This window comes from Sus scrofa, chromosome 13, assembly GCF_000003025.6.
Source record: "Sus scrofa isolate TJ Tabasco breed Duroc chromosome 13, Sscrofa11.1, whole genome shotgun sequence".
NCBI lineage: Eukaryota > Metazoa > Chordata > Mammalia > Artiodactyla > Suidae > Sus > Sus scrofa.
This window is the reverse complement of record NC_010455.5, coordinates 21,833,569-21,857,178: the sequence shown is the minus strand read 5'-3', so window position 1 is coordinate 21,857,178 and position 23,610 is coordinate 21,833,569. Positions and strand designations below refer to the sequence as shown.

Below are 23,610 nucleotides of genomic sequence, written 5' to 3'. Positions count from 1 at the left end.
AATCAGTGTCTTACCAAAGGAGTGTGTTCCAGTGCTTAGACCTTGAGAACAGTTGCTGAGCTAGACGGCGAACAGCAATACTAGCCTAACATATTGTTTATGGTCAAGGTTTAGTTTTCTCTGGGTTTTTTCTTATGTCTGCAGAACAGTTGGTTTGTGTGTCAGTGAGAGTTCTTTGGTGGCAGGTGAAACAAAATGGCTGTAACTAACTTGAGCCCCAAAGAAATTTATTGGAAGGCTAGGAGTGACTCACCAAGAGGAAAGAAGTGTGGACAGCTGCTCCTTGGGGAGGACATGAAGCAGGATGGCTTCAGGGATTTAATATAGTGACCTGCTCCAACTGTTTTCATTCCTTTCCTGACTATGCTCAAGAGTCTATTTCCTGGGAGAGTACATCTGATGGTGTAGCCTGGGTCTACCCATTGTGTGCCCACATTTGTGGGGAGATTTCTCGATTGGCAGGCTAACTAAGATTTATCAAGTGGAATGGGCAAGCGGTAATGTCCCAAAGGAAGTCTAGGGGCTGTTAACAGAATAAGGGTTTCAGGACAGGTGAAAACAGCATTACGTCTGGGCTTGATTTAATTTGCTAGTGCATGGCCCCAGCACTGCTCTCTCGAGCCTGCGTGTCCTTGAAGTGTAACAGAGGTGTGCTAAAATTTCTATTTCTCATTATTGCTGCAAAATCTAAAATCAATAAAACATTTGCCTGTAATAAAGTGGAATGGACTTATACATCAAAATTCTTGACTTTTCCCCCTGGAATTGTATAAATCAGTATCAGAATATTAATTAGCTCCTGGAAATAGAGGAGTTGTGGTTGACGGTTCTGGGTGTGGTAAATGAATTAATTGTTAACTAAATAAGTGCATTTTGCTAGACACAGTCCTTCAGTTCATGGGACCCATGGAGGGAGGAATAGGAAATGAAAGCCATCCAAGAAAAGGCTGGGAGATACTGGACAGGACCTCGGGGGCAGAGGGGAGAAGCTGGTGAGAAGACAGTGTTTTGGGAGCTCTGAGCAAAAATAGCAGAGTGCAGGGGTCTTCAGGCTACATACTCAAGATGTCTTTGAGGCAACCTAGACCTTTTGAGTTTGTGAAATTTAAACTGTAGGCAAGGAGGAGATGGTATTGAAATGTCCTGAGTCTAGTCAGCAGCATATAGAAGTAAAACCAGTGAACCTGGTTTTGTTCACTTCTGCTATATTTAGCATTGATGTCTTCATGCAGACTTTGCTGGCTTATTTTTCTGTGGGTAAAAAATGATATTCAAGATGTTTTTGTTTGTGTATATCTTTGTTTAGATCACTTAACACCACCGGTTTCTTTAACTAAAAGGGGGCTCTGACATATGCTGTGCATTTGGCCACTTTTTTGTTTTCTTCTTTGCCAGGTATTCAATACACAATTCAGGCATCAGTTTCTCGGTTAAAAAAGTAAGTTCTTGATTTACTTACTTGATAGTTGATATGTGATAAAAGAAAAAAGGATTTTTTTTATGGCTCTGGAGAGAAGGTTATGTTGTTTCAATGAGCCCTCTGAGACAGTAAGTCGGATCTCCTGTTCTGTTTATCAGCAAGGTGAGACAGTAGCCGACGTTAGGACACTGCCCAATGCCACAACCGTGGACAACATTCGCTCCATTTTTGGAAATGCTGTCAGCCGGTATGTTGATAATTTATATTTTTAAAAATCTTCTCTTATTTTGGAATCTATTAACACCTGCCTTAAGACTTGATGCAAATATGCAGGCATAATTTCATGCTTCAGGCTTACTGTCATGCTTCAGGTTATTTCATGTAATCACCCCTTCTTTGGTGTGTGTCATCTAGATGCTCTAGCTGTAAATCAGTGTGGTCTCTCTAGGTCTCTGTCTTCACAATATTTCTTTCTTCTTCTTCTTCTTTTTTTTTTTTTTTTTTTTTTGGGTCTTTTTGCTTTTCTAGGGCTGCACCCACGGCACATGGAGGATCCAGGCTAGGGGTCCAATCAGACCTGTAGCCGCTGGCCACAGCCACAGCCACAGCAACGCAGGATCTGAGTTGTGTCTGTGATCTACAACCACAGCTCATGGCAATGCCGGATCTTTAACCCACTGAGCAAGGCCAGGGATCAAACCTGCAACTCCGTGATTCCTAGTCGGATTCGTTAACCACAGAGCCACCACAGGAACCCCCCAAAATATTTCTAGTAGGAGAATTCTGTCATCTACCAGTGCTACCCCTTTTCCTTGTGTTTTCATTGTCATCACTTTACAATTGTGTTTATTATCATTCAACATTTATTAATTATCTCCCATAGTCCAGGCTTTGTGCCAGAAGTTAAGGGTATAAAGACAAATATTTCTGCCCTTAAAGCCATTCCTGTCTGGTGACAAAACAGTTTTATGTCACTATATCTTCATTGTCTAGGAAAGCCTAAGTGGGGAAATTGCTTGTATTATAGATTGCTCACAGCACTCCCCTCTGTGGGTGAAAACCATCATTTGCATCACACATCTGTAGCCAAATCTCAGAACTTTGCAAAGCCCAGAGTGCTTAGGTCATAATCTGAGGGAAGAAATACGAAGAGCCTTCTGTATGCTAGGTGTACAGCAGGTGTGGAGGTAGAGGTACACTGTTGAATGAGACAGCCCCTGACCTAACTTTTTCAGTAATTTTAAAAGCAGAAGCAGCATCCCAGAACCCAGTTTTCTACTTTGAAGGACAGATTACTCATCCTTGGGTAAAACCAGGTTTCTAAGTAGGGAACAGTCAGTATGCTTTTATTTAATCTTTTCTTACTAAGTGTTAAACAATTATTTTTTCAATTGTGCTTCCAGAACAAAGAGCTCTGTTGTACAGTAAAACTTTTAAGAGCTTCTTGACCAAATTTCAAGACTCAGAATTAGTTGTTATGAAATGCTTAGGGACTGTAAGAGATTGGCAGTCCCATAGAGCAACAGTTCCCCAAACACCAGCCTCTTGAGACATTTTGGGAAGAGAGGGTTTGCTGGTTCATTGTGGGAAGCACAGTGATCTGTGCCCTCTGCTTCTCTTGGAGCTCATATCACTGCCTGAAAAGCATCCATGGTCCTTCCAACAAGTGCTTGCTGAGTGCCTGCTCTTTGCTGGGTGCTGTGCTGTTTGGTGGAGATAAATAGTAGGGAATTAAAGCAGAAAGGATTCTTGCCCTCAGACTCATGCTCTAGTTTTCAAGACACAGAATAATAATGGTGTCATTCGTTAGTGACTGTCAGATGCCTCAGAGGAAAAGTATAGGGTGGGGGGATCTCCTGGGATCAGGGAGAGGGCTTGCCACTGAAGCTTTGAAGAAGTAATCCCTGGGATACAAAAGACAAGGAGGAATTAACTAGCCATCAGTAGGTGATTTCCTGGCAGCTCCATCCGTGCTTGGGGTAGCCCTCAGGCAGAGATACTCATCTCAACTCCTAAGAGCACTTCCTTTCACCTGTTAGCCTCTTCTGTGCATAAACACAGCCTGGAGAACACCACACTGGAGCCCTGTCCTGGTGCTTGTCAGCAGAGTAAGGGATTCAGCAGAGATGAGCTCTTTGGAATCTTATCTTTGGGACTAAGTTACTAAGATATATAAAAGTTTTAGCAAAATAAGGTCTCAGAGTCTGGACTTGGTTGTGTCCCAGCAGTTACAGTGTGCTTGCATGTAGCATAAGTGCTTGAGCACACTGGCTGGGTGGGTACGTGGGTCGGTGGATGGACAGATGGGTGGTTGAGTGGATGGATGAGTGGGCCTGGAGGACTCCAGCGGACCAAGTCTCTGGGGTCCACATTTGGCAGAGTTAGTTTATTGGATGGAGCCCTGATTTTTTCCAACGCTCATTCCTTAGAATGCTTGAATTTTCCAGTTTTTTTCAAAAGCCTTAATATTTCTCTTTTCCAACTAGAGAACTGATAGAAGTTGAATGTGAGGATAAAACCCTCGCCTTCAAAATGAATGGGTACATATCCAATGCAAACTACTCGGTGAAGAAGTGCATCTTCTTACTCTTCATCAACCGTAAGTGAGAAAGAGCCATGTGGGAAAATCTATCCACAGGGAACTTTAGGGGACCATGGAAAAATTCCTCATCCACAGGTTTGATTACACTCAGGGAAACCTCATACCAAGATGTGGTTTGATTAGGAAGTAGTTGTGTTTTTTGCCCTGAGTCCACTCAGCCTCCCCTCATGTGCTTATTATTGCAGCTGACAGTTTCGGAGTCTGGTTCTTGCCTCTGAGAAGGGCGCTCAGGAGAGGGCATCCCAGGCCCTTATGAGCCAGTCCAGCCTCTTTGTCTGCTGGCATTGGAACCTTTACAAACAGCAGGCCCTGGGCAGATCTCTGTTCTCTCCATAGATCAAGGTCTAGCTTTGGAAGTTGCACAGCAGCACACAGGTGCAGGCAGTGTTTCTTGGGTTTTTTTTTTTTTTTTTTTAATTATAGTTGATTTATAATACAGCTACAATATATTGTTAAATATAAATTTATAATAGTTCCATATGTGACACAGCAAATCCTATTGTTTATCTATTTTATATATATTGGTGTATGTCAATTAATCCCATATTCCTGATTTTTCCCTCCTTCCCTTTCCTTTTGGTAATCATAAGTTTGTTTTCTATGTCTGTGAGTCTATTTCTCTGTAAATAAGTTCATTTATATTATTATTATTAATTTTTTTGGTCTTTTTGCCTTTTCTAGGGCTGCTCCTGCGGCATATGGAGGTTCCCAGGCTAGGGGTCCAATCAGAGCTGTAGCCGTGGGCCTATGCCACAGCCACAGCAACATGGGATCGGAGCTGCATCTGCAACCTACACCACAGCTCATGGCATTTCTGGATCCTTGACCCACTGAGTAAGGCCAGGGATCGAACCCACAACCTCATGGTTCCTAGTCGAATTCGTTAACCACTATGCCATGATGGGAACTCCATATTAATTTTTAAGATTCCACTTACAACTGATTTCATATGATATTTGTCTTTCTTTGTCTAACTTACTTTACATAGTATGATAATCTCTGGGTCCATCCATGTTGCTGTAAATCTGAGTTTATTTATTTATTTACCTATTTTTTTCTTTTTTCTTTTTTGGATGCCTCACGGCATATGGGTTTCCAGGGCCAGGGGTTGATTTGAGCCATAGTTGTGATCTGTGCTGTAGCTGTGAGAATGCTAGATCCTTTAACCCACTCTGCCAGGCCTAGGATTGAACCTGTGTCTCAAGGCTTCATAGACACCACTGATCCTGTTGTGCCACAGTGGGAACTCCTATTTCTGTTTTTTAAATAAGTTGCTGTGTGTGTTTTTTAGCTTTTGAGGACTACATCTGCAGCATATGGAAGTTCCCAGACTAGGGGGTTTATTCAGAGCTGCAGCTGCCAGTCTTCACCATAGCCACAGCAACTCGGGATCCAGCCACATCTGTGACCTATACTACAGCTCACGGCAGTGCCAGATCCTCAACCTAATGAGCAAGGCCAGGGATCAAATCTGCATCCTCATGGATATGAGTTGGGTTCATCACCTGCTGAGTCACAATGGGAACTCTTCCTTTTTATCACTTTTTAATTAGAGTCCATGTAGAAGTGATATGTGGTATTTGTCTTTCTTTGTCTGATTTATTTCACTTAGTATGATAATCTCTAGGTCCATCCATGTTGCTGCAAATGGCATTATTTCATTCTTCGTAATGGCTGAATAATATTCCATTGTACACGTGTACAGCATTTACTTTATCTATTCCTCTGTCCATGGATATTTTGGTTACTTCCATGTCTTAGCTATTGTAAAGTGTTGCAGTAAACATTGGGGTATGTGTATCTTTTCAAATAAGTGTTTTCTCTGGGTATATGCCAAGGAGTGGGATTCCCAGATCATATGGTAGTTCTATATTTAGTTTTTTATGGAAGCTGCATACTGTTCTCTATAGTGATTGCACCAATTTACATTCCCACCAATAGTGTGAGATGGTTCTTTTTTCTCCATATCCTCTCCAGCGTTTATTGCTTGTAGCTTTTTTCTTTTTATGGCTGCACCTGTGGTAAATGGAAGTTCCTGGACCAGGGGTCGAATTGGAGCTGTAGGTGGGACCTATGCCACAGCCACGGCAACACCAGATCTGAGCTGCATCTGTGACCGGCACTACAGCTTGAAGCAATGCTGAATTCCTAACTTACTAAGTGAGGCTAAGGATCAAACCCTCATTCTCACAGAGACAACATTAGGTCCTCAACCAACTGAGCCACAATGGGAGCTCCCTGTTTGTAGACTTTTTGATGGTGGCCATTCTGGTGTGGGTGATACCTCATTGTAGTTTTGACTTACATGTTTCTAATAATTTAGTGATGTTGAGCATCTTTTCATCATTTTGGCCATCTGTGTGTCTTCTTTGGGGAAATGTCTGTTGAGATCTTCTGCCCATTTTCTGATTGGGTTGTTTGTTTTTTTGATATAAATCTCCATGAGATGTTTGGCGATTAATACCTTGTTGGTTGATTCTTTGGCAAATATTTTGTCTTATTTTCTGTGTTGTCTTTTTGTGTTTTTATTGTTTCCTTTGCTTTGCAAAAGATTTAAGTTGTTAGGTCCCATTGGTTTATTTTTGTTTTTATTGTTATTATTCTAGGAGGTGGATCAAACAAGATATTGCTGCAGTTTATGTCAAAGAGTGTTTTCCTCTTGGAGTTTTATCATATCTGTCCTTAACATTTAGGTCTTTGATATGTTTTTAGGGTTTTTTTTAGTGTGTGCATGGTGTTAGGGAATGTTCTTATTTCATTCTTTTCTATGTAGCTGTCCAGTTTTCCCAGCACTGCTTATTGAAGAGACTGTCTTTCCTCCTCCGTATGTTCTTGCCTCCTTTGTCATAGATTAGTTGACCATAGGTGCTTGGGTTTATTTCTGGGCTTTCTATCTTGTTCCACTGATATATATTTCTGTTTTTGTGCCAGTACCATACTATTTTGATTACTTTAGCTTTGTAGTGTAGTCTGAAGTCAGAAAGCCTGATTCCTCTAGATCTGTTTTTCTTTTTCAGTATTGCTTTGGCTATTCAAGGCCTTTTGTGTTTCCATACAAATTTAAACTTTTTGGTCCTAGTTCTGTGAAGAATGTTATTGATAATTGTCAGGGATTGCCTTGAATCTGTAGATTTTCTTGGAGAGTATAGCCATTTTGACAATATTGATTCTTCCAATCTAAGAGCATGGTATATCTTTCCATCTGTTTGTGTCATCTTTGATTTCTTTGATCATTGTCTTATAGTTTTTAGCTTACAGGTCTTTTGTCTCTTTAGGTAGGTTTATTCCTAGGTATTTTACTCTTTCTGATATGATGATAAATGGGATTGTTTCCCTAATTTCTGCTTCTGATCTTTCATCATTAGTATATAGAAAAGCAGTTGATTTCTTTTTTTTATTTTATTTTTGTCTTTTCTAGGGCTGCTCCCATAGCGTATGGAGGTTCCCAGGCTAGGGGTCTAATCGGCACTGTAGCCACCGGCCTACACCACAGCCACAGCAATGCAGGATCCGAGCCAAGTCTGCAAGCTACACCAAAGCTCACGGCAATGCCGGATCCTTAACCCACTGAGCAAGGCCAGGGATCAAACCTGCAACCTCATGGTTCCCAGTTGGATTCGTTAACCACTGAACCATGACGAGAGCTCCCAAGAATGATTTTAGTTGTGGGTTTGTCATACATGGCTTTTGTTATGTTGAGGTAGGTTCCCTCTTTGCCCACTTTCTGGAGAGTTTTTATTAGAAATGGGTGATGAATTTTGTCAAAAGCTTTTTCTGCATCTATTGAGATGGTCATAAGGTTTTTATTCTTCAGTTTGTTGACGTGCTATATCACATTGACTGATTTGCAGATATTGAAGACTATTCATCTGTTGATGGACACTTAGGTTGCTTCCATGTTTTGGCTATTGTAAATAGTGATGCTTCAACGTTGTGGTGCATGTTTTTGAATTAGAGTTTTTGTCTTTTGTGGTTATATGCCCAGGAGTGGGATTGCTGCTAACTCTATTTTTAGTTTTTGAAGGAAACTCCATGCTGTTTTCCATAGTGGCTATACCAGTTTGCACTCCCACTAACAATTGTTGGCATAGGAGGTTTCCCTTTTCTCCACACCGTCTCCAGTATTTATTATCTGTAGGCTTTATGGTGGTCGTTCTCACTGGTGTGAGCTGATACCTCATGGTAGTTTTGATTTGAATTTTTCTAATAATTAGCAATGTTGACTATATTTTCTTGTGCCTATTGGCCATCTGTCTTCTTCAGAGAAATGTCTGTTTATGTCCTGTCCTCATTTTTTTTTTTTTTTTTTTTCTTTTTGACCATGCCTCTTGCATACAACAGTTCCAGGGCCATGGATTGAACCTGAGCCGCAGCAGTGACCTGAGGCACTGCAGTGACAACATCTAATCCTTAACATGATTCTTAACCCACTCTGCCACCAGGGGAACTGCATTGGGGTTGTTTTTTTGATACTGAGTTGTGTGAGCTGTTTGTATAGTTTGGAAATTAAGCCCTTGTTGGGGGAGTTCACATTGTGGCTCAGGAGTAATGAACCTAATGAATATCCGTGGGGATGGATTTGGTGTTGCCATGAGGTTGCAGATGCAGCTTGGATCCAGTGTTGCTGTGGCTGTGGTGATTCGACCCCTACCCTGGGAACTTCATATGCCACAGTTGCCTCCCTTAAAAAACAAACAAACAAAACCCCTTGTTGGTCACATTGTTTGCAAGTGTTTTCTCTCAGTCTTTATGTTGTCTTTTCATTTTGTATATAGTTTTCTTTGCTGTGCAAAAGCTTATAGTTTAATTTGGTCTCATGTTTTAATTTTTGTTTTTATTTATTTTGCTTTGGGAGACTGATCTAAGAAAGTATTGCTACGGTTTATGTCAGAGAATGTTTGCCTATGTTTTTCCCTAGGAGTTTAATGGTGTCACTTCTTATATTTGTAGAATGTTTTGCCTATGTTTTTTTCTAGGAGTTTAGTGGTGTCACTTCTTATATTTGTCTTTAAGCCATTTTGAGTTTACTTTTGTGTATGGTGTGAAGGAGTGCTCTGACTTCATTGATTTACATACAGCTGTCCATCTTTCCAAACACCACTTTGTTGAAGAGACTGTCTTTTCTCCGTTGTATATTCTTGCCTCCTTTGTTGAAGACTGACCATCAGTATGGGCTTTCTATCCTGTTCCATTTATCCTATGTCTGTTTGTGTGCCAATACCACACTTTTCCATGTAAAGTTTAGGACTGTTTGTTCTATTTATATGCGTAATGTCATGGGTAATTCGATAGGGATCTTATGAAATATATATATTGATGTGATTTAAAACAGGATTTTTTTTTTTTACTTTCTGATATTTTGTTAAAGAAAAGCAGCAGATTTCTGTATATTAATCTTGTATCCTGCTGCCTTGCTGAATTCATTTATTTGTTGTAATAGTTTTTGTGCGGAGTCTTTAGGGTTTTCTACATAGTATATCTTGTTGTCTACATATAATGACAATTTCACCTCTTTTCTTCCAGTTTGAATATTGTTTATTTCTTTTTCTAATCTAATTGCTGAGGCTAGGAATTCTAGTACTATGTTGAATAGAAACAGGGAGAATGCGCATCCTTGTCTTGTTCCAGGATTTAGTAGGAAGGCTTTCAGCTTTTCACTATTGAGCAAAATATTGGCTGTGGGTTTGTTTGTAAATTGCTTTTTACTATTTTGAGGTTCTACTCACCTTGGTGAGAATTTTTTCGTGAATGAATGTTGAATTTTATTAAATCCTTTTTCTGAATCTTGAGATGACCGTGTGGTTTTTGGTTTTTGTTGATATGGTGTATCACTTTGATATGTGTATGTTGAACCATTGTTAATGACCCTGGAATGATTCCAGGTTGGTCATGGTGTATGATCTTTTTTATGTGTTGTTAGATTGATTTACTCGTATTTTGTTGAGGATTTTTGTGTCCAAAATCATCAAAGATATTAGCCTATACAAAAAAAAAAAAAAAAGAAAGAAAAAAAAAAGTTCCATTGTGGCTCAGTGGTTAACAAATCTGACTAGGAACCATGAGGTTGCAGGTTCGATCCCTGGCCTTGCTCAGTGGGTCAAGGATCCGGCGTTGCCATGGGCTGTGGTGTAGGTCTCAGACGCAGCTCGGATCCTGAGTTGCTGTGGCTGTGGCATAGGCCGGCGGCTACAGCTACAATTAGACCCCTAACCTGGGAACCTCCATATGCCGCGGGTGCGGCCCTAGAAAAGACAAAAAAAAAAAAAAAAAAAAAAAAAAAGATATTGGCCTGTAATTTTCTTGTTTGGTAGTGTCTTTGGCTTTGGTATCAGGGTGATGGTGGCTTCATAGAATGACTTTGGGAGTGTTTCCACTTCAGTCCTTGGAAGAGTTTGAGAAGGATTGGTATAAGTTCTTCATTATACACTTGGTAGAAATCCCCAGGGAAGCCATCTGGTCCTGGACTTTTGTTTGCAGGGATTTTTTTTTTTTTTATTTTTTTATTATAGACTATCCCACTTCTAGTGATGGGTCTGTTCAAATATCTATTTTTTCTTCTTCTTCTTCTTTTTTTTTTTTGTCTTTTTAGGGCCATACCTGTGACGTATGAAAGTTCCCTGGCTAGGGATGGAATCAGAGCTGTAGCTGTCCACCTGTACTACAGCTATAGCAATGCAAGATCTGAGCCTCGTCTTTGATCTACACAACTGGTCATGACAACACCAGATTCTTAACCCACTGAGCAAGGCCAGGGATTGAACATGTGTCCTCACGGATACTAGTTGGGTTTGTTACTGCTGAGCCACAACAGTATCTCCCTATCTATTTATTCTTTTTTTTTTTTTTTTTTTGTCTTTTTGCCTTTTCTTGAGCCGCTTCCGTGGCATATGGAGGTTCCCAGGCTAGGGGTCTAATTGGCCCTGTAGCTGCCGGCCTACACCAGAGCTACAGCAACGTGGGATCCGAGCCGCATCTGCTACCTACACCACAGCTCACAGCAACACCGGATCGTTAACCCACTGAGCAAGGTTAGGGATCGAACCCGCAACCTCATGGTTCCTAGTTGGATTCATTAACCACTGTGCGACAACGGGAACTTCCCTATCTATTCTTGATTAAGTTTGGGCAGGTTGTATGTTTGTAAAATTTTTCACATTTTTTCTAGGTTGTCCATTTTTTGGGCAGTTAACTATTCATAGTAATTTCTTAATTTTTGTGTTTCTGCAATGTTGATTGTTACTTCCCCCCTTTCATTTCTTACTTTGTTTATTTGGGTCCTCCTTTCTTTCTGGTTAGCATGGCTAGAGGTTTGTGCCTTTTTTGTTAATCCTTTCAAAAATCTAGCTCTTTGTTTTTATTAATTTTTTTCTATTTTTTTTAACCTCTATTTTGTTTATATCCCTTCTGAAATTTTATTATTTCCTTCCTTTTTGTTAACTTTATGTTTCGTTTGTTTTTCTTTTCCTTATTTTGGGTAGTATGTTAGGTTGTTTATTTGAGGTTTTTTCCTTGTTTATTGGGCAAGGCCTGTATCACCACAAACTTCCCTTTAGGACTATTTTGCTATCTTCCATACATTTTGTTTCGTTTTTTTCCCTTTTTGGCTGCACTCTTGGCATATGGAAGTTCCTGGGTCAGGGATTGAATCCAGCTGCAGCAGAGAACTTACACTGCAGCTGTGGCAATGCTGGATCCTTTAACCCACTGCACCCACCCAGCGATCTAACTGGCACTGCCACATAGACAGCCAGTTCATTTAACCCACAGTGCAACAGTGACAAATCCTAAATTTTGTATGGTTATGTTTTCTTTTTTTTTTTTTTTTTAATTTTCCCACTGTACAGCAAGGGGGTCAGGTTATCCTTACATGTATACATTACAATTACATTTTTTCCCCCACCTTTTCTTCTGTTGAAACATGAGTATCTAGACAAGTTCTCAATGCTATTCAGCAGGATCTCCTTGTAAATCTATTCTAAGTTGTGTCTGATAAGCCCAAGCTCCTGATCCCTCCCACTCCCTCCCCCTCCCATCAGGCAGCCACAAGTCTCTTCTCCAAGTCCATAATTTTCTTTTCTGAGGAGATGTTCATTTGTGCTGGATATTGGATTCCAGTTATAAGTGATATCATATGGTATTTGTCTTTCTGGCTCATTTCACTCAGGATGAGATTCTCTAGTTCCATCCATGTTGCTGCAAATGGCATGATGTCATTCTTTTTTATGGTGAGTAGGATTCCATTGTGTATATATACCACATCTTCTGAATCCAATCATCTGTTGATGGACATTTGGGTTGTTTCCATGTCCTGGCTATTGTGAATAGTGCTGCAATGAACATGTGGGTGCAGGTGTCTCTTTTAAGTAGAGTTTTGTCCGGATAGATGCCCAAGAGTGGGATTGCGGGGTCATATGGAAATTCTATGTATAGATTTCTAAGGTATCTCCAAACTGTTCTCCCTAATGGCTGTACCAGTTTACATTCCCACCAGCAGTGCAGGAGGGTTCCCTTTTCTCCACAGCCCCTCCAGCACTTGTTATTTGTGGATTTATTAATGAGGGCCATTCTGACTGGTGTGAAGTGGTATCTCATGGTAGTTTTGATTTGCATTTCTCTTATAATCAGCGATGTTGAGCATTTTTTTCATGTGTTTGCTGGCCATCTGTATATCTTCCTGGGAGAACAGTCTCTTCAGGTCTTTTCCCCATTTTTCCATTGATTGATTGGCTTTTTTGCTGTTGGGTTGTATAAGTTGTTTATATATTCTAGAGATTAAGCCCTTGTCAGTTGCATCATTTGAAACTATTTTCTCCCATTCTGTAAGTTGTCTTTTTGTTTTCTTTTGGGTTTCCTTTGCTGTGCAATGGTTATGTTTTCATTGTCATTTGTCTCAAGATATTTTTATTTTTTTCTGAATTTTATTTTTTTAATTTAATTTTATTTATTTATTTATTTATTTTTGGTCTTTTTTGTTGTTGTTGTTGCTATTTCTTGGGCCGCTCCTGCGGCATATGGAGGTTCCCAGGCTAGGGGTTGAATCAGAGCTGTAGCCACTGGCCTACGCCAGAGCCACAGCAACGTGGGATCTGAGCCGCGTCTGCAACCTACACCACAGCTCACAGCAACGCTGGATCGTTAACCCACTGAGCAAGGGCAGGGACCAAACCCGCAACCTCATGGTTCCTAGTCAGATTCGTTAACCACTGCGCCACGACGGGAACTCCTCAAGATGTTTTTATATTTAATCTTTGACTTCATTGTTGACCCACTGCTTTTTTCGTAGCATGTTGTTTAGTCTCCATGTAATTTTTTCTCTCATTTTTTCTTCTGTGAGTAATTTCTAATCTCATGTTGTTGTGGTAAGAAAATAAGCTTGAAATAATTTCCATTGTCTTAAATTTGTTGATGCTTGTTTTGTGACCTAGTATGCAGTCTATCTTGGAGGATGTTTCATGCTCCCTTGAAAAGAATGTGTATTCTTGTTTTTTTTGGATGTAGTGTCCTATAGATGTAAAATAGGTGTAACTGTTGTAGTGTATGGTTTAGGATCTCTGTTACCTTATTGATTTTTTTGCTTGGGAGATCTTTCCATTGATGTCAGTGCAGTATTAAAGTGTCCTGCTATTATTGTGTTCCTGTCAGTTTATTCCTTTATATCTGTTAGTATTTGTTTTATGTATTTAGGTGCTCTTGTATTGGGTGTGTATGTGTTAACAAGTATAATGTCTTCTTTTATTGATCCTTTTATCATAATATGGTCTTTGTTATTTTATTTTATTTTATTTTGCTTTTTAGGGCTGCTCCTGTGGCATATGGAAGTTCCCAGGCTAGGAGTCAAATCAGAGCTACAGCTGCTGGCCTGAACCACAGCCATAGCAATGCAGGATCTGAGCCACATCTGCAACCTACACCACAGCTCATGGCAATGCTGGATCTCTGACGCACTGAGCAAGGCCAGGGATCGAACCCGCATCCTCATGGATACTAGTCAGATTCATTTTTGCTGTGCCACAACAGGAACTCCTTGCCTTTGTTTTATTTTTATTTTTTTTGTCTTTTCTAGGGCTGCTTCCGCAGCATATGGAGATTCCCAGGCTAGGGGTCTAATCAGAGCTGTAGCCGCTGGCCTACGTCAGAACCACAGCAACACAGGATCTGAGCCGCATCTGCAACCTACACTACAGCTCACAGCAACGCCGGATCCTTAACCCACTGAGCAAGGCCAGGGATCGAACCCACAACCTCATGGTTCCTAGTCAGATTTGTTAACCACTGTGCCATGACGGGAAGTCCTTGGCCTTTGTTTTTAAAGTCTGTTTTGTCTGATACAAGTATTACTTCCCTCACTTTCTTGTCTTTTCCATTTTCATGAAATATGTTTTCCATCCCCTCATGTTCAATCTCTATGCCTTTTGCCCTAAAGTGGGTCTCTTGTAGGCAGCATATTGTAGGTTCTTGTGTTATTATATAATTTGCCACTCTTACGTCTTTTGATAGGAGCATTTTGTCCATTTTTTAAAGTAATTTTTTTCCTGCTTTTTTTTTTTTTTTTTTTTCAGTGCCGTACTTCCAGGATATAGATGTTCCCAGGCTAGGGGTCGAATTGGAGCTACATCTGCTGGCCACAGCCACAGCAGTGCGGGATCCAAGCCATGTGTGTGACCTACACCTTGGCTTATGGCAACACCAGATTCTTAACCCACTGAGCAAGGCTAGGGATTGCACCTGTGTCCTCATGGATACTAGTCAGGTTTGTTACTGCTGAGCCAAGACAGGAACTCCTAAAGTAATTATTGATAAATATGTATATATTGCCATCATAAACATAGTTTTCCAGTTGATTTTGTATTTTTTCTTTCTTCCTTATTTTTAGTTTTTCTTTTTGGTTTGATGGTTTTCTTTTATATTATGCTTGAGATTATTGTGAATCTGTTATGTGTTTTGGATTTGTGGTTACCATAGTTTTCAAGTATGTTAACTCATAACTATATCTATTTGCTTTAGCCTAATAGCCATAAAAGCTTAAACATATTCTAAAAAAATCCACATTTTCTTTCTTTTTAAACTTTTCTTTTTCTTCCTTTTTTTTTTTTTTTTTTTCCCTTTTTAGGGCCATATCTGTGGCATATGGAGGTTTCCCAGGCTAGGGGTTGAATTGGATCTGCACCTGTCAGCCTCTACCACAGCCATAGCAACACCAGATCTGAGTTTTGTCTTCAACATACACCAGAGCTCACGGCAATGCTGTATCATTAACCCATGGAGCAGGGCCAGGGTTCGAACTTGTGTCCTCATGATACTGGTTGGCTGTGTTACTGCTGAGCCACAATGGGAACTCCAAAATCTACATTTTCTTATTTCCCTGCCCCGCATTTTGCGACTTTGATGCTATTTTACATGTTCCTGTTTATCGTTATCCTATTTCTGTTTATTGTAGTTATAGTCACTTTTACAAAGTCTTTTGATTGTTTTAAATAAGCCAATACATAGGTTAAAAGTGATCTTCAATTATTTTACATATTTTCCTGTTCTATTGTGATTGTACCTTTCCTGTATGTTCTTGCTTCTTTTCTATTTAAAGAAGACCTTTCAGGCATCATGGTTTCTGGCAGAAATAAATATATAAGTACTTCTCAACTATCCAGTTTTCAAGAATTCAACTGTTAGCTTTTCTACGTTTAGGTGAAAAGGTTAAAATCTAACTCATGGTTCAGTGCTCTGCATTTATAATGAAAATGTAAGTTAGCTGGAAAGACAGAATAGAATCTTTAACCATGTTTGACATATTTTAATGAAGTCAGTGAAACAAAGTTCAGATTACATTTCACTCAAACTATATACTTAATAATTGATTTTGAGAGAAATCTAGCTTGCTAATTAGAAACATTATATAATCAAATGATAAAAAATATGTATAAAAGAAGTTGGGGGGAGTTCCCATTGTGGCTCAGTGGTAACAAACCCAACTAGTATCCATGAGGACAGGGGTTGAATCCCTGACCCCGCTCAGTGGGTTAAGGATCTGGCATTGAAGTGAACTGTGGCGTAGGCTGACAGCTGCAGCTCTGATTTGACCCCTAGCTTGGGAACTTGCATATGCCACATGTGTGGCCCTAAAAAGGCCCCCCCAAAAAAAGCCCCAAACAAGGTGGTGACCAAATTAACCAACTAATTCAAACTATTTTGTCTCACTTTTAATAATTTTTAGTATTGGCTGGACACCACTTTTAAAAAAAAGCACTTTTTTCTTCTTTTTCTTTTTTGGCCACCCTGTGGCATATGTAGTTTCTTGGCTGACCTGCAGTTGCAGCAATGCTTGATCCTTAGCCCACTGTGCTGGGTCAGGGATCGAACCTGTGTCCCAGAGCTCTAGAAACACTGCTGATCCTGGTGCACCACAGTAGGAACTCCTCCATGCCACTTCCTAATGCAAGTCCTTTTGGTGATGTGGTGTCCAGTACCTGCACTGGATATTGGAAGGGCCTTTTCTTTGCTCTGTGGTTGACACAGCACTGTCAGGGCCAAGGTTTACTTCTTAGCTGTTGGAGTAGAAGACCCCAGATCTAGTTCCAAACTGCATCATGAGGTAGGCGGGAGTGGATCACTCTCACTGGAAAGGAGCCATTGTGTACTCCTCCCTAGGAGCTGTCTTCTGGGACATGTGACTCTGATATGCCACCTACCACACAGTATGCATGCCCACAAAGTCCAGTGCTGCTGGCACCCCCCCCCCATACCCACTTCTGCTGCAGGCCCACTGATAATTGGCTGGCACCAGTCTCCAGTCAGCATGAGCTCCTAAAGACAGGCAGTATTGTTAAAGTGAGAAAAGGGAATGCTAAGCCCTTTGAAATTTTTCTTTTTAAAGACTGAAAATTATTTACAGCACAAAGGACAGCACTAGAAATCAGGAGGAAATGAACCTAATAGATTTGGAGTTTCCTTCAGTTCCTTTCCAGGCGTTATCTTCTGCTGACATGATTGCTACCTGTTAAGTAAACACTACTTTGCATTTTGCTGCTTTTTACTTAATTGCATGTTGCAGTTTTGAGAGACAGTGACAGGGCAACAACAAATAAGCCCAGCATAATCTGACTCAGTTTTTCTTTTTCTGTCCCAAAACAAGCTGTGTCTTTCCATTTGTTCAGTTCTTACTATTTTTATCATATGGGTCCTTCAACCTTTATTGTTAAAAGCAGTTAGCAATTATTTTTTAATATTTTATTTAATTTGTTTGATATTGGAAATGATCTATTTCCTCCCCCTTCCATTTCCAGTAATAACCAGCCATAAATGTCCTAGAATATGCATTCTTTACAGCAGTTGTTCAAAGCAACATGGAAACAGTGAGAAAGAAGCCAGTGTTGTATAGACATAGTCTGTTAAAACGGGCTTATTAATAGCATGGACACTTCCTACTTCTTTAGGAAGGATATAAACCTGATGTTTAGCAAAGCTTGCTTTAATCTAGGCTCAGAAAATGTTTTTCATTTGACTTTTTTCCTAATCATAGACAGTAACTGGTTTGTAACATATGACTTGGCTATAGAATAGACAAGCAAAAATTAGTGTAAGTGCCATGTGAGTAGCTCATGTCTGAGTTTCTGGTGGGGTTGTTACCCCACCCCAATCATCCCCCACCCCCAGTCCTGTTAATAATATTAGCTAATCTGGGCATCCTGACCAGATTAACAGGAGAGGTTAGACTCTTATGTGTGTCCTTCACTTATCTATACACTGTGCAGGTTCATGCAGGTGGCAGGGACAAAGAACACTCCTTCAGTGTGTCTCATGTTCAGAAATCTCAGCAGAGGGCCTCCAGCTGTCTTTTTGTTAGGTTACACAGTACAGCAACATTATTGAGGCAGCTGTGGGCATAGTGAACTCTCAATATAATCTCCTCATTGATAAGATCATGGCCCATTTTCTCATTGGAAATTAAAAGATGTGACATACCCTCACCTTCACCAATTCAGGGCAACAGACCTCAGAGGTCATCAGTCTAGGGAGAAAGGAGAGCTTTGTTCTCTGAAACTAGGTAGTCCTCTGATTTTGGTCTTATCTCTCCCAGCTTTTATTGTTTTCTGCCTCTTCAAACCTGCCTCATTTTTCTAAATTACGTTCAAGGTGCACTCAGATACTCATACCACCTGAAATGCTTGGAAAATGCACTCTTAACCCTGAAGTGCTCTGTCGGCTCCCTCTTTCCCACTGTTAAAGCTCCCTGAGCAGAAGTAACTGCTCCCTCACCTCACCATTCAGCACCTGTGTCCCCCCAGTGGTCGTTACCAATGCTACTTGGAATTAGTTTATTCACCAGCCTTTGTCTCCCAGCTCGTGGCACACTAGCAGGTCTCTACAATTTGTTTGCAGAATAAGAAGTGTGAGCAAGGGCATGTGGTCTGCCTTGGGCTGAGGGGAGGGGAAAGGGAGCAGGAAGGCAAATTGACTGCCCTGTTGTGCTCCTGATGCTTAAGTGAGAGGAGTGCCCTAAGCCCACAGTGAAATGCAGGGGAGTTGTGATGGTAAAGGGGGCCCTTCCTCCCTAGGAGGCTGATGTGGATGGCACCCCAGAGGCATTCTTCTGAGCTGATTTTACGAATAGTATGAATGTGCATCTGTCACCTCACCCCTCAGGACAGATTTTACTTTTATTTTCTAGATCGTCTTGTAGAGTCAACCTCCTTAAGAAAAGCCATAGAAACGGTGTATGCAGCTTATTTGCCTAAAAACACACATCCGTTCCTGTACCTCAGGTAATATAGCACCAGATTCCTCACCCAAGAGTTACAAGGAAGAGAAATTCTGTCCAGCTGTCCTCTTTGAAAAGGATAGACTTGATATTAACCGGGTCAAAGTGAATCCCATGCCCACTGGCAAAAGGTGTTCTGTCGCTTTTCACAGGTAGAGGGCACAGTTTTCCTTTATTCACCCCTGATGCAGAATCCCACTGAGAGCCTCCCTTGTGCCAGGCATTGAGTTGGTGAAATGAAAGTGGATATAACCAGTCTTGCCCCTGAACCAGGCAGGAAAACTTTTCCTCCCTTTGGGTCTAGCCTCTACCGACAAAGCTTGATACTGCAAAGCTCCGCTATCAGAGCCAGCAGTGAACGGTGATTGATTTGGCACTGAGGCAATAGGTTGATAGCTGCCACAGGGTCTGAACCGATTTTATTTTTTAATTTTTTTTTGCTTTTTAGGGCCACACCCATGGCATATGGAGGTTCCCAGGCTAGGGGTCTAATCAGAACTACAGCTGCCAGCCTACACCGTAGCCACAGCAATACAGGATCTGAGCCACATCTGTGACCTACACCACAGCTCATGGCAATGCCAGATCCTTAACCCACTGAGTGAGGCCAGGGATCAAACCTGCAGCCTCATGGTTCTTAGTCGGATTTGTTTCCGCTGCACCATGATGGGGAACTCCCTGAACTGACTTTAGTGTTACATTTTAATGTTATAAAGTTCTCATATATTTTATTTTTTATTTACTTTTATTAAAGTATAATTGATTTATGATATTGTGCCAATTTTTATTTTGATTTCTATGTAATACTGACCAGTAAGTAGGGACAGATTTGTGGTTAGAGATGGGAGACCTAATCCAGAGAAGTTAAGTGCCTTGGCCCAGAGTTATGTAATGAGATATTCTGCTAGTTCTGGAATGATAATAATAACAGCTGACATATGTAAACGTGCCAGGCAAATGGGTACATGCAAAGTACTTTATGTGAATTTAATCCCCACCATGTATTATGTCCAGTTCACAAGTGAGAAACCAAGGCAGAGAAAGATGCTGTAACTTACCACAGCCACTCAGCTCTCAAGTAACAGAGTTGGCATTTGAACTCAGGTCACTCAGACTTGACCTTGAAGTCCTGACTGCAGTATCATTTGGCCTCCCCAAGTCTTCAGGCTACCACCTACGTACATGATGAGTGAATTTGCCCCCATTCCCTATCGTGTGAGGTAACTGTTCTCTTTTTTCCTGCCAGTTTAGAAATCAGCCCCCAGAACGTGGATGTCAACGTGCACCCCACGAAGCACGAGGTTCACTTCCTGCATGAGGACAGCATCCTGGAGCGTGTACAGCAGCACATTGAGAGCAGGCTCCTGGGCTCCAATGCCTCTAGGACCTACTTCACCCAGGTAGGGGTGCAGCACCTGCTCCTGTTCTGGTGCCTTTGGTACCTTCAGTGCCCTGTCAGACTCGAGGGCTCAGATTTCTGACTGTTTCTTTAGGACTCTCTAATTTTCACATTGATAGTTTTCTTCCAGCAGCATTTCCTTCTTTGAACTCAACTGTGAAGTTTCTAATGGTGTTATCCCTGGGCCTGGAGTCATAAAGCCTGAGTTTTTCTGCTTCCTTTTGGGGCCTTAGACTGCCTCCCTAGGGAAATGAGCTGTCCTGAAACAGAGTAAGCCGCCTCTCCCCTGTGTTCTGCACTGGAGACATTGAGAGGAGAGGCTGACCCCACATACCTAGGGCACAGAGCAGGGGCTAGGCCCTGTGGAGGCAGTGGAAGGAACAGGGCCTTTGGTGTTACTGCTCTGTGACTCACCTTCCCTGGCCTCCATCTCCCTCAGTAAACGTGGAACTGGCCACCTGCACATTTAAGGACAATTATAGGCAGCTGGTCAACAGCAAATGTAGTATGTCTGGTCTGGGGCCTGGCACCATTCATCTTATTGCAATTATCCAGGTTCTAAGTGCTTTGCTTCTAAACTACTCCACCATCTCTGGGGCGTCAGTTTTCCCATCTGAAAAATAAACATGTTGATAATATGACCTCTAGTGTCCTGTCCCAGTTCTGAGATGATGTGATTCTGGGCAGTCCCACATTCATAGTGAGCAATGGGTTCATCAGAAATACAGCAGACCCAAAGCTACAGAAATGGAAACATTTTCCCCGTTAAAGTTACACTAGGTTCTGCAAGCAGCAAGCAGACCTCTGTGAGCCCTACTTCTTTGAAAACTTTGAAAATGACCAGGCAGATGAGCATGTCACATAAGAGCATTCACGGTTACCCACTTAGAAAGAGCGTAGATGGGAGACAGCATAGGCATCAGCTGTGAGATTGAGCACACTTGGGGCAGCCTAGCCTGCCCTGGGACCCGCACACCTGGAGGTTGTTGGGACCGAGGGTGAAGGTAAGCATGAGCCCTCAGAGCAGGAGCTGATCCAGGGAAGGGCCCCAGACCTGGTAGGCGGGTGTTGTCTGTTGTTGTTGCCTACTCAGCCTTGGCACCCTTTACTGCTCACTCCCCAAATAGGCACTGAGGCTCCCTAGTGGGCCTGGACAGATGGCGTCCTGCCTTCACTGAGGCGCCCATGGTTGCCTAGAGTCTCCATCCCATGAGAGAGAAAAACAGACTTGGGAGGAGGAAGGGTGGGGCCTGTCCTGGGCTGGGGCCTCAGAGACATGAAGGAAGGGACGTGGAGCCTGGGCCCCCAAGGCTGAGAAGGAGTTGGGTGGGCAAAGGGGGCAAAGAATTCACAGGGCATTTCTGGCAGAGGAAGGGCGAGGATAAAGGTCTGGGTGTGCAAGAGAACGTCTTAAAGGATCTGAAAGCTCAGCATGCTGAATCCAGTGTGCTGAATCCACAATGGCTGCCGTTAGAATCACCTGGAAAATGTTTAGAAAATAACCTGGGTCCTCCGCAATTCAATCTCAAGAGGTGGGGTGTGGGCAGCAGTACTTTTTAAAAGCTTCACCAGGTGCTGTCGTGTGCAGCTGGAATTCAGCGACGCTGGGCCTGAATGTTGAAGGCCTGTGTTCACTGCAGGGTTCAGGCCAGATGGAGGAGTGTTTATCAGCAAGTTAAGGAGTTTAGACTTTGACTTGATGGGAATTAATGGGGTCTGGTTTGCATTTTATGAAGTGCCCTGTGGCTGCAGTGTGGAAAGTGGATAGAAACCCACTGCGACTTGGGAGAAGTGGGGAGAGGTCTGGATAGAGGACATGGCTCCAGTGGAGGGTGAGAGGATAGACCTGGAATAGGAGGTGGAGTTGGAGAGGAGCGTCCTGGTTGAGGTCCCAGCAAAGGAAGGAGTTTGCCCATGATTGAAGAGTGATTCACCACCGGGAATAGAAACTCTCAGCTTCCCTCCTTGCCTTATCTTGCACGAGGCAGATTCATTTAGTTAGGTTATGTTTTATTTTCCAAAGAAGTCTATATGGTTCTGACCAGTGTTTTCAGAAGGAAGGTGGGTTTCTGGGTCAGAGGACCTGCCTCTGTTGGTGCTTTGCTCTGTGGGTTGGAGGGCTCCAAACTTAGACTGTCTCTGCTCTTGTGGGGTGTTCAGAATACCTTCTTGCCCTGACAACAGCAGGTCACCTTGGCTCCTGACGTTTTGACCCTGGGTCATGTTCATCCTGCTCCCCATCTTGTGCCTTGCACTAGTGCTCGGTGGACCAGTACTGCAACAGTCCTGGTTTGCAGTGAGGCCATTTGGTATGGAAATTGGGAACTCTGGTGTCTCTTGTGGTTCGTTCCAACTCTGTTATATTGGACCTGGTATTTCACTTTTCTGGACTTTAAAATTACCATCTGAAAAGTAGTTACATTAACTTCTGCTTTCTAAGGTTTTTGTTTGTTTTGTTTTTAAATAGTTGCACTTGTAGTGTATGAAAGTTCCCAGGCTAGGAATCGAATCTGAGCCACACATGCAGTCTACACCATAGCCACGGCAACACTGATCTAAGCTCCATCTGCTTAATCCACTGAGCGGGGCCAGGGATTGAACCCTCATCCTCACAGGGACAATTGCGGGGGAGGGGATTGGTTCCCTAACCTGCTGAGCCATAACAGCAACTCTGAAAGGGTTTTTAACTGTCCAAGAAGAAAGATTTTTTCTTATTGAGCAGAGTTGCTGCTTTACCTTTTTTTTTTTTTTTCTTTTTAGGGCAGCACCCATGGCAAATGGAGGTTCCCAGGCCTCCATAGGAGCTGTAACTGCTGGCCTACGCCACAGCCACGGCAATGCAGAATCCAAGCTGCATCTGCCACCTGCACCACAGCTTAACCCACTGATCAAGCTTAACCCACCCACTGAGAACCTGGGTCCTCATGGATGCCAGTCAGATTCGTTAACCACTGAGCCACGATGGGAACTCCAGCTACTTTAACTTTTATTGTTTAACTTTTTATTAGTGAATCTTTCTAAAAACACAGAAAAGCAGCTAATACAGAAAATCTCCATGTACTTATTACACAGTTTCAACAAGTCATCAGCAATTGGCTATCTTTGTTTTCTCTATTTCTCTCCCACTTGGGGTGGACGTTGGGGAGGAGTATTTAAAAGCAGATTCCAGGCATTTATTTTTCCTCTAATACTGCATTATGCATCTAAAAGTAATTTTTCCTTATTCAGTCATGATGTCTTTTTACACCTAACACAATAGTAACAATATTCACTATCCAATGCACATTCAAATACTCCAGTTGTTCAAAAAAAATCTTTTTATAAAAGTCACATGGTTCAAATCTGTATCTAATTAAGTTCCACTCATATTTGGTTATATCTCTTTGAAACTAGAAAAATCACCCTTCCTTTTTTCTTATAATTCTCATTAGCTTATT

At 41.8% G+C, this 23,610-nt stretch overlaps 1 protein-coding gene across 4 annotated transcripts in view; it reads left to right on the top strand.

The window, feature by feature from the left end:
• MLH1 (mutL homolog 1) overlaps positions 1–23,610 on the top strand; it is an 86,514-nt gene that overhangs the window by 20,611 nt on the left and 42,293 nt on the right. For all 4 annotated transcript variants that reach the window (XM_021068364.1, XM_021068365.1, XM_021068366.1 and 1 more), the window contains 5 exon segments: positions 1,396–1,438; positions 1,579–1,667; positions 3,907–4,019; positions 18,685–18,778; positions 20,021–20,174. In XM_021068364.1, the coding sequence (XP_020924023.1) occupies positions 3,953–4,019; positions 18,685–18,778; positions 20,021–20,174 (315 nt within the window). In that variant the 5' untranslated portion in view covers positions 1,396–1,438; positions 1,579–1,667; positions 3,907–3,952.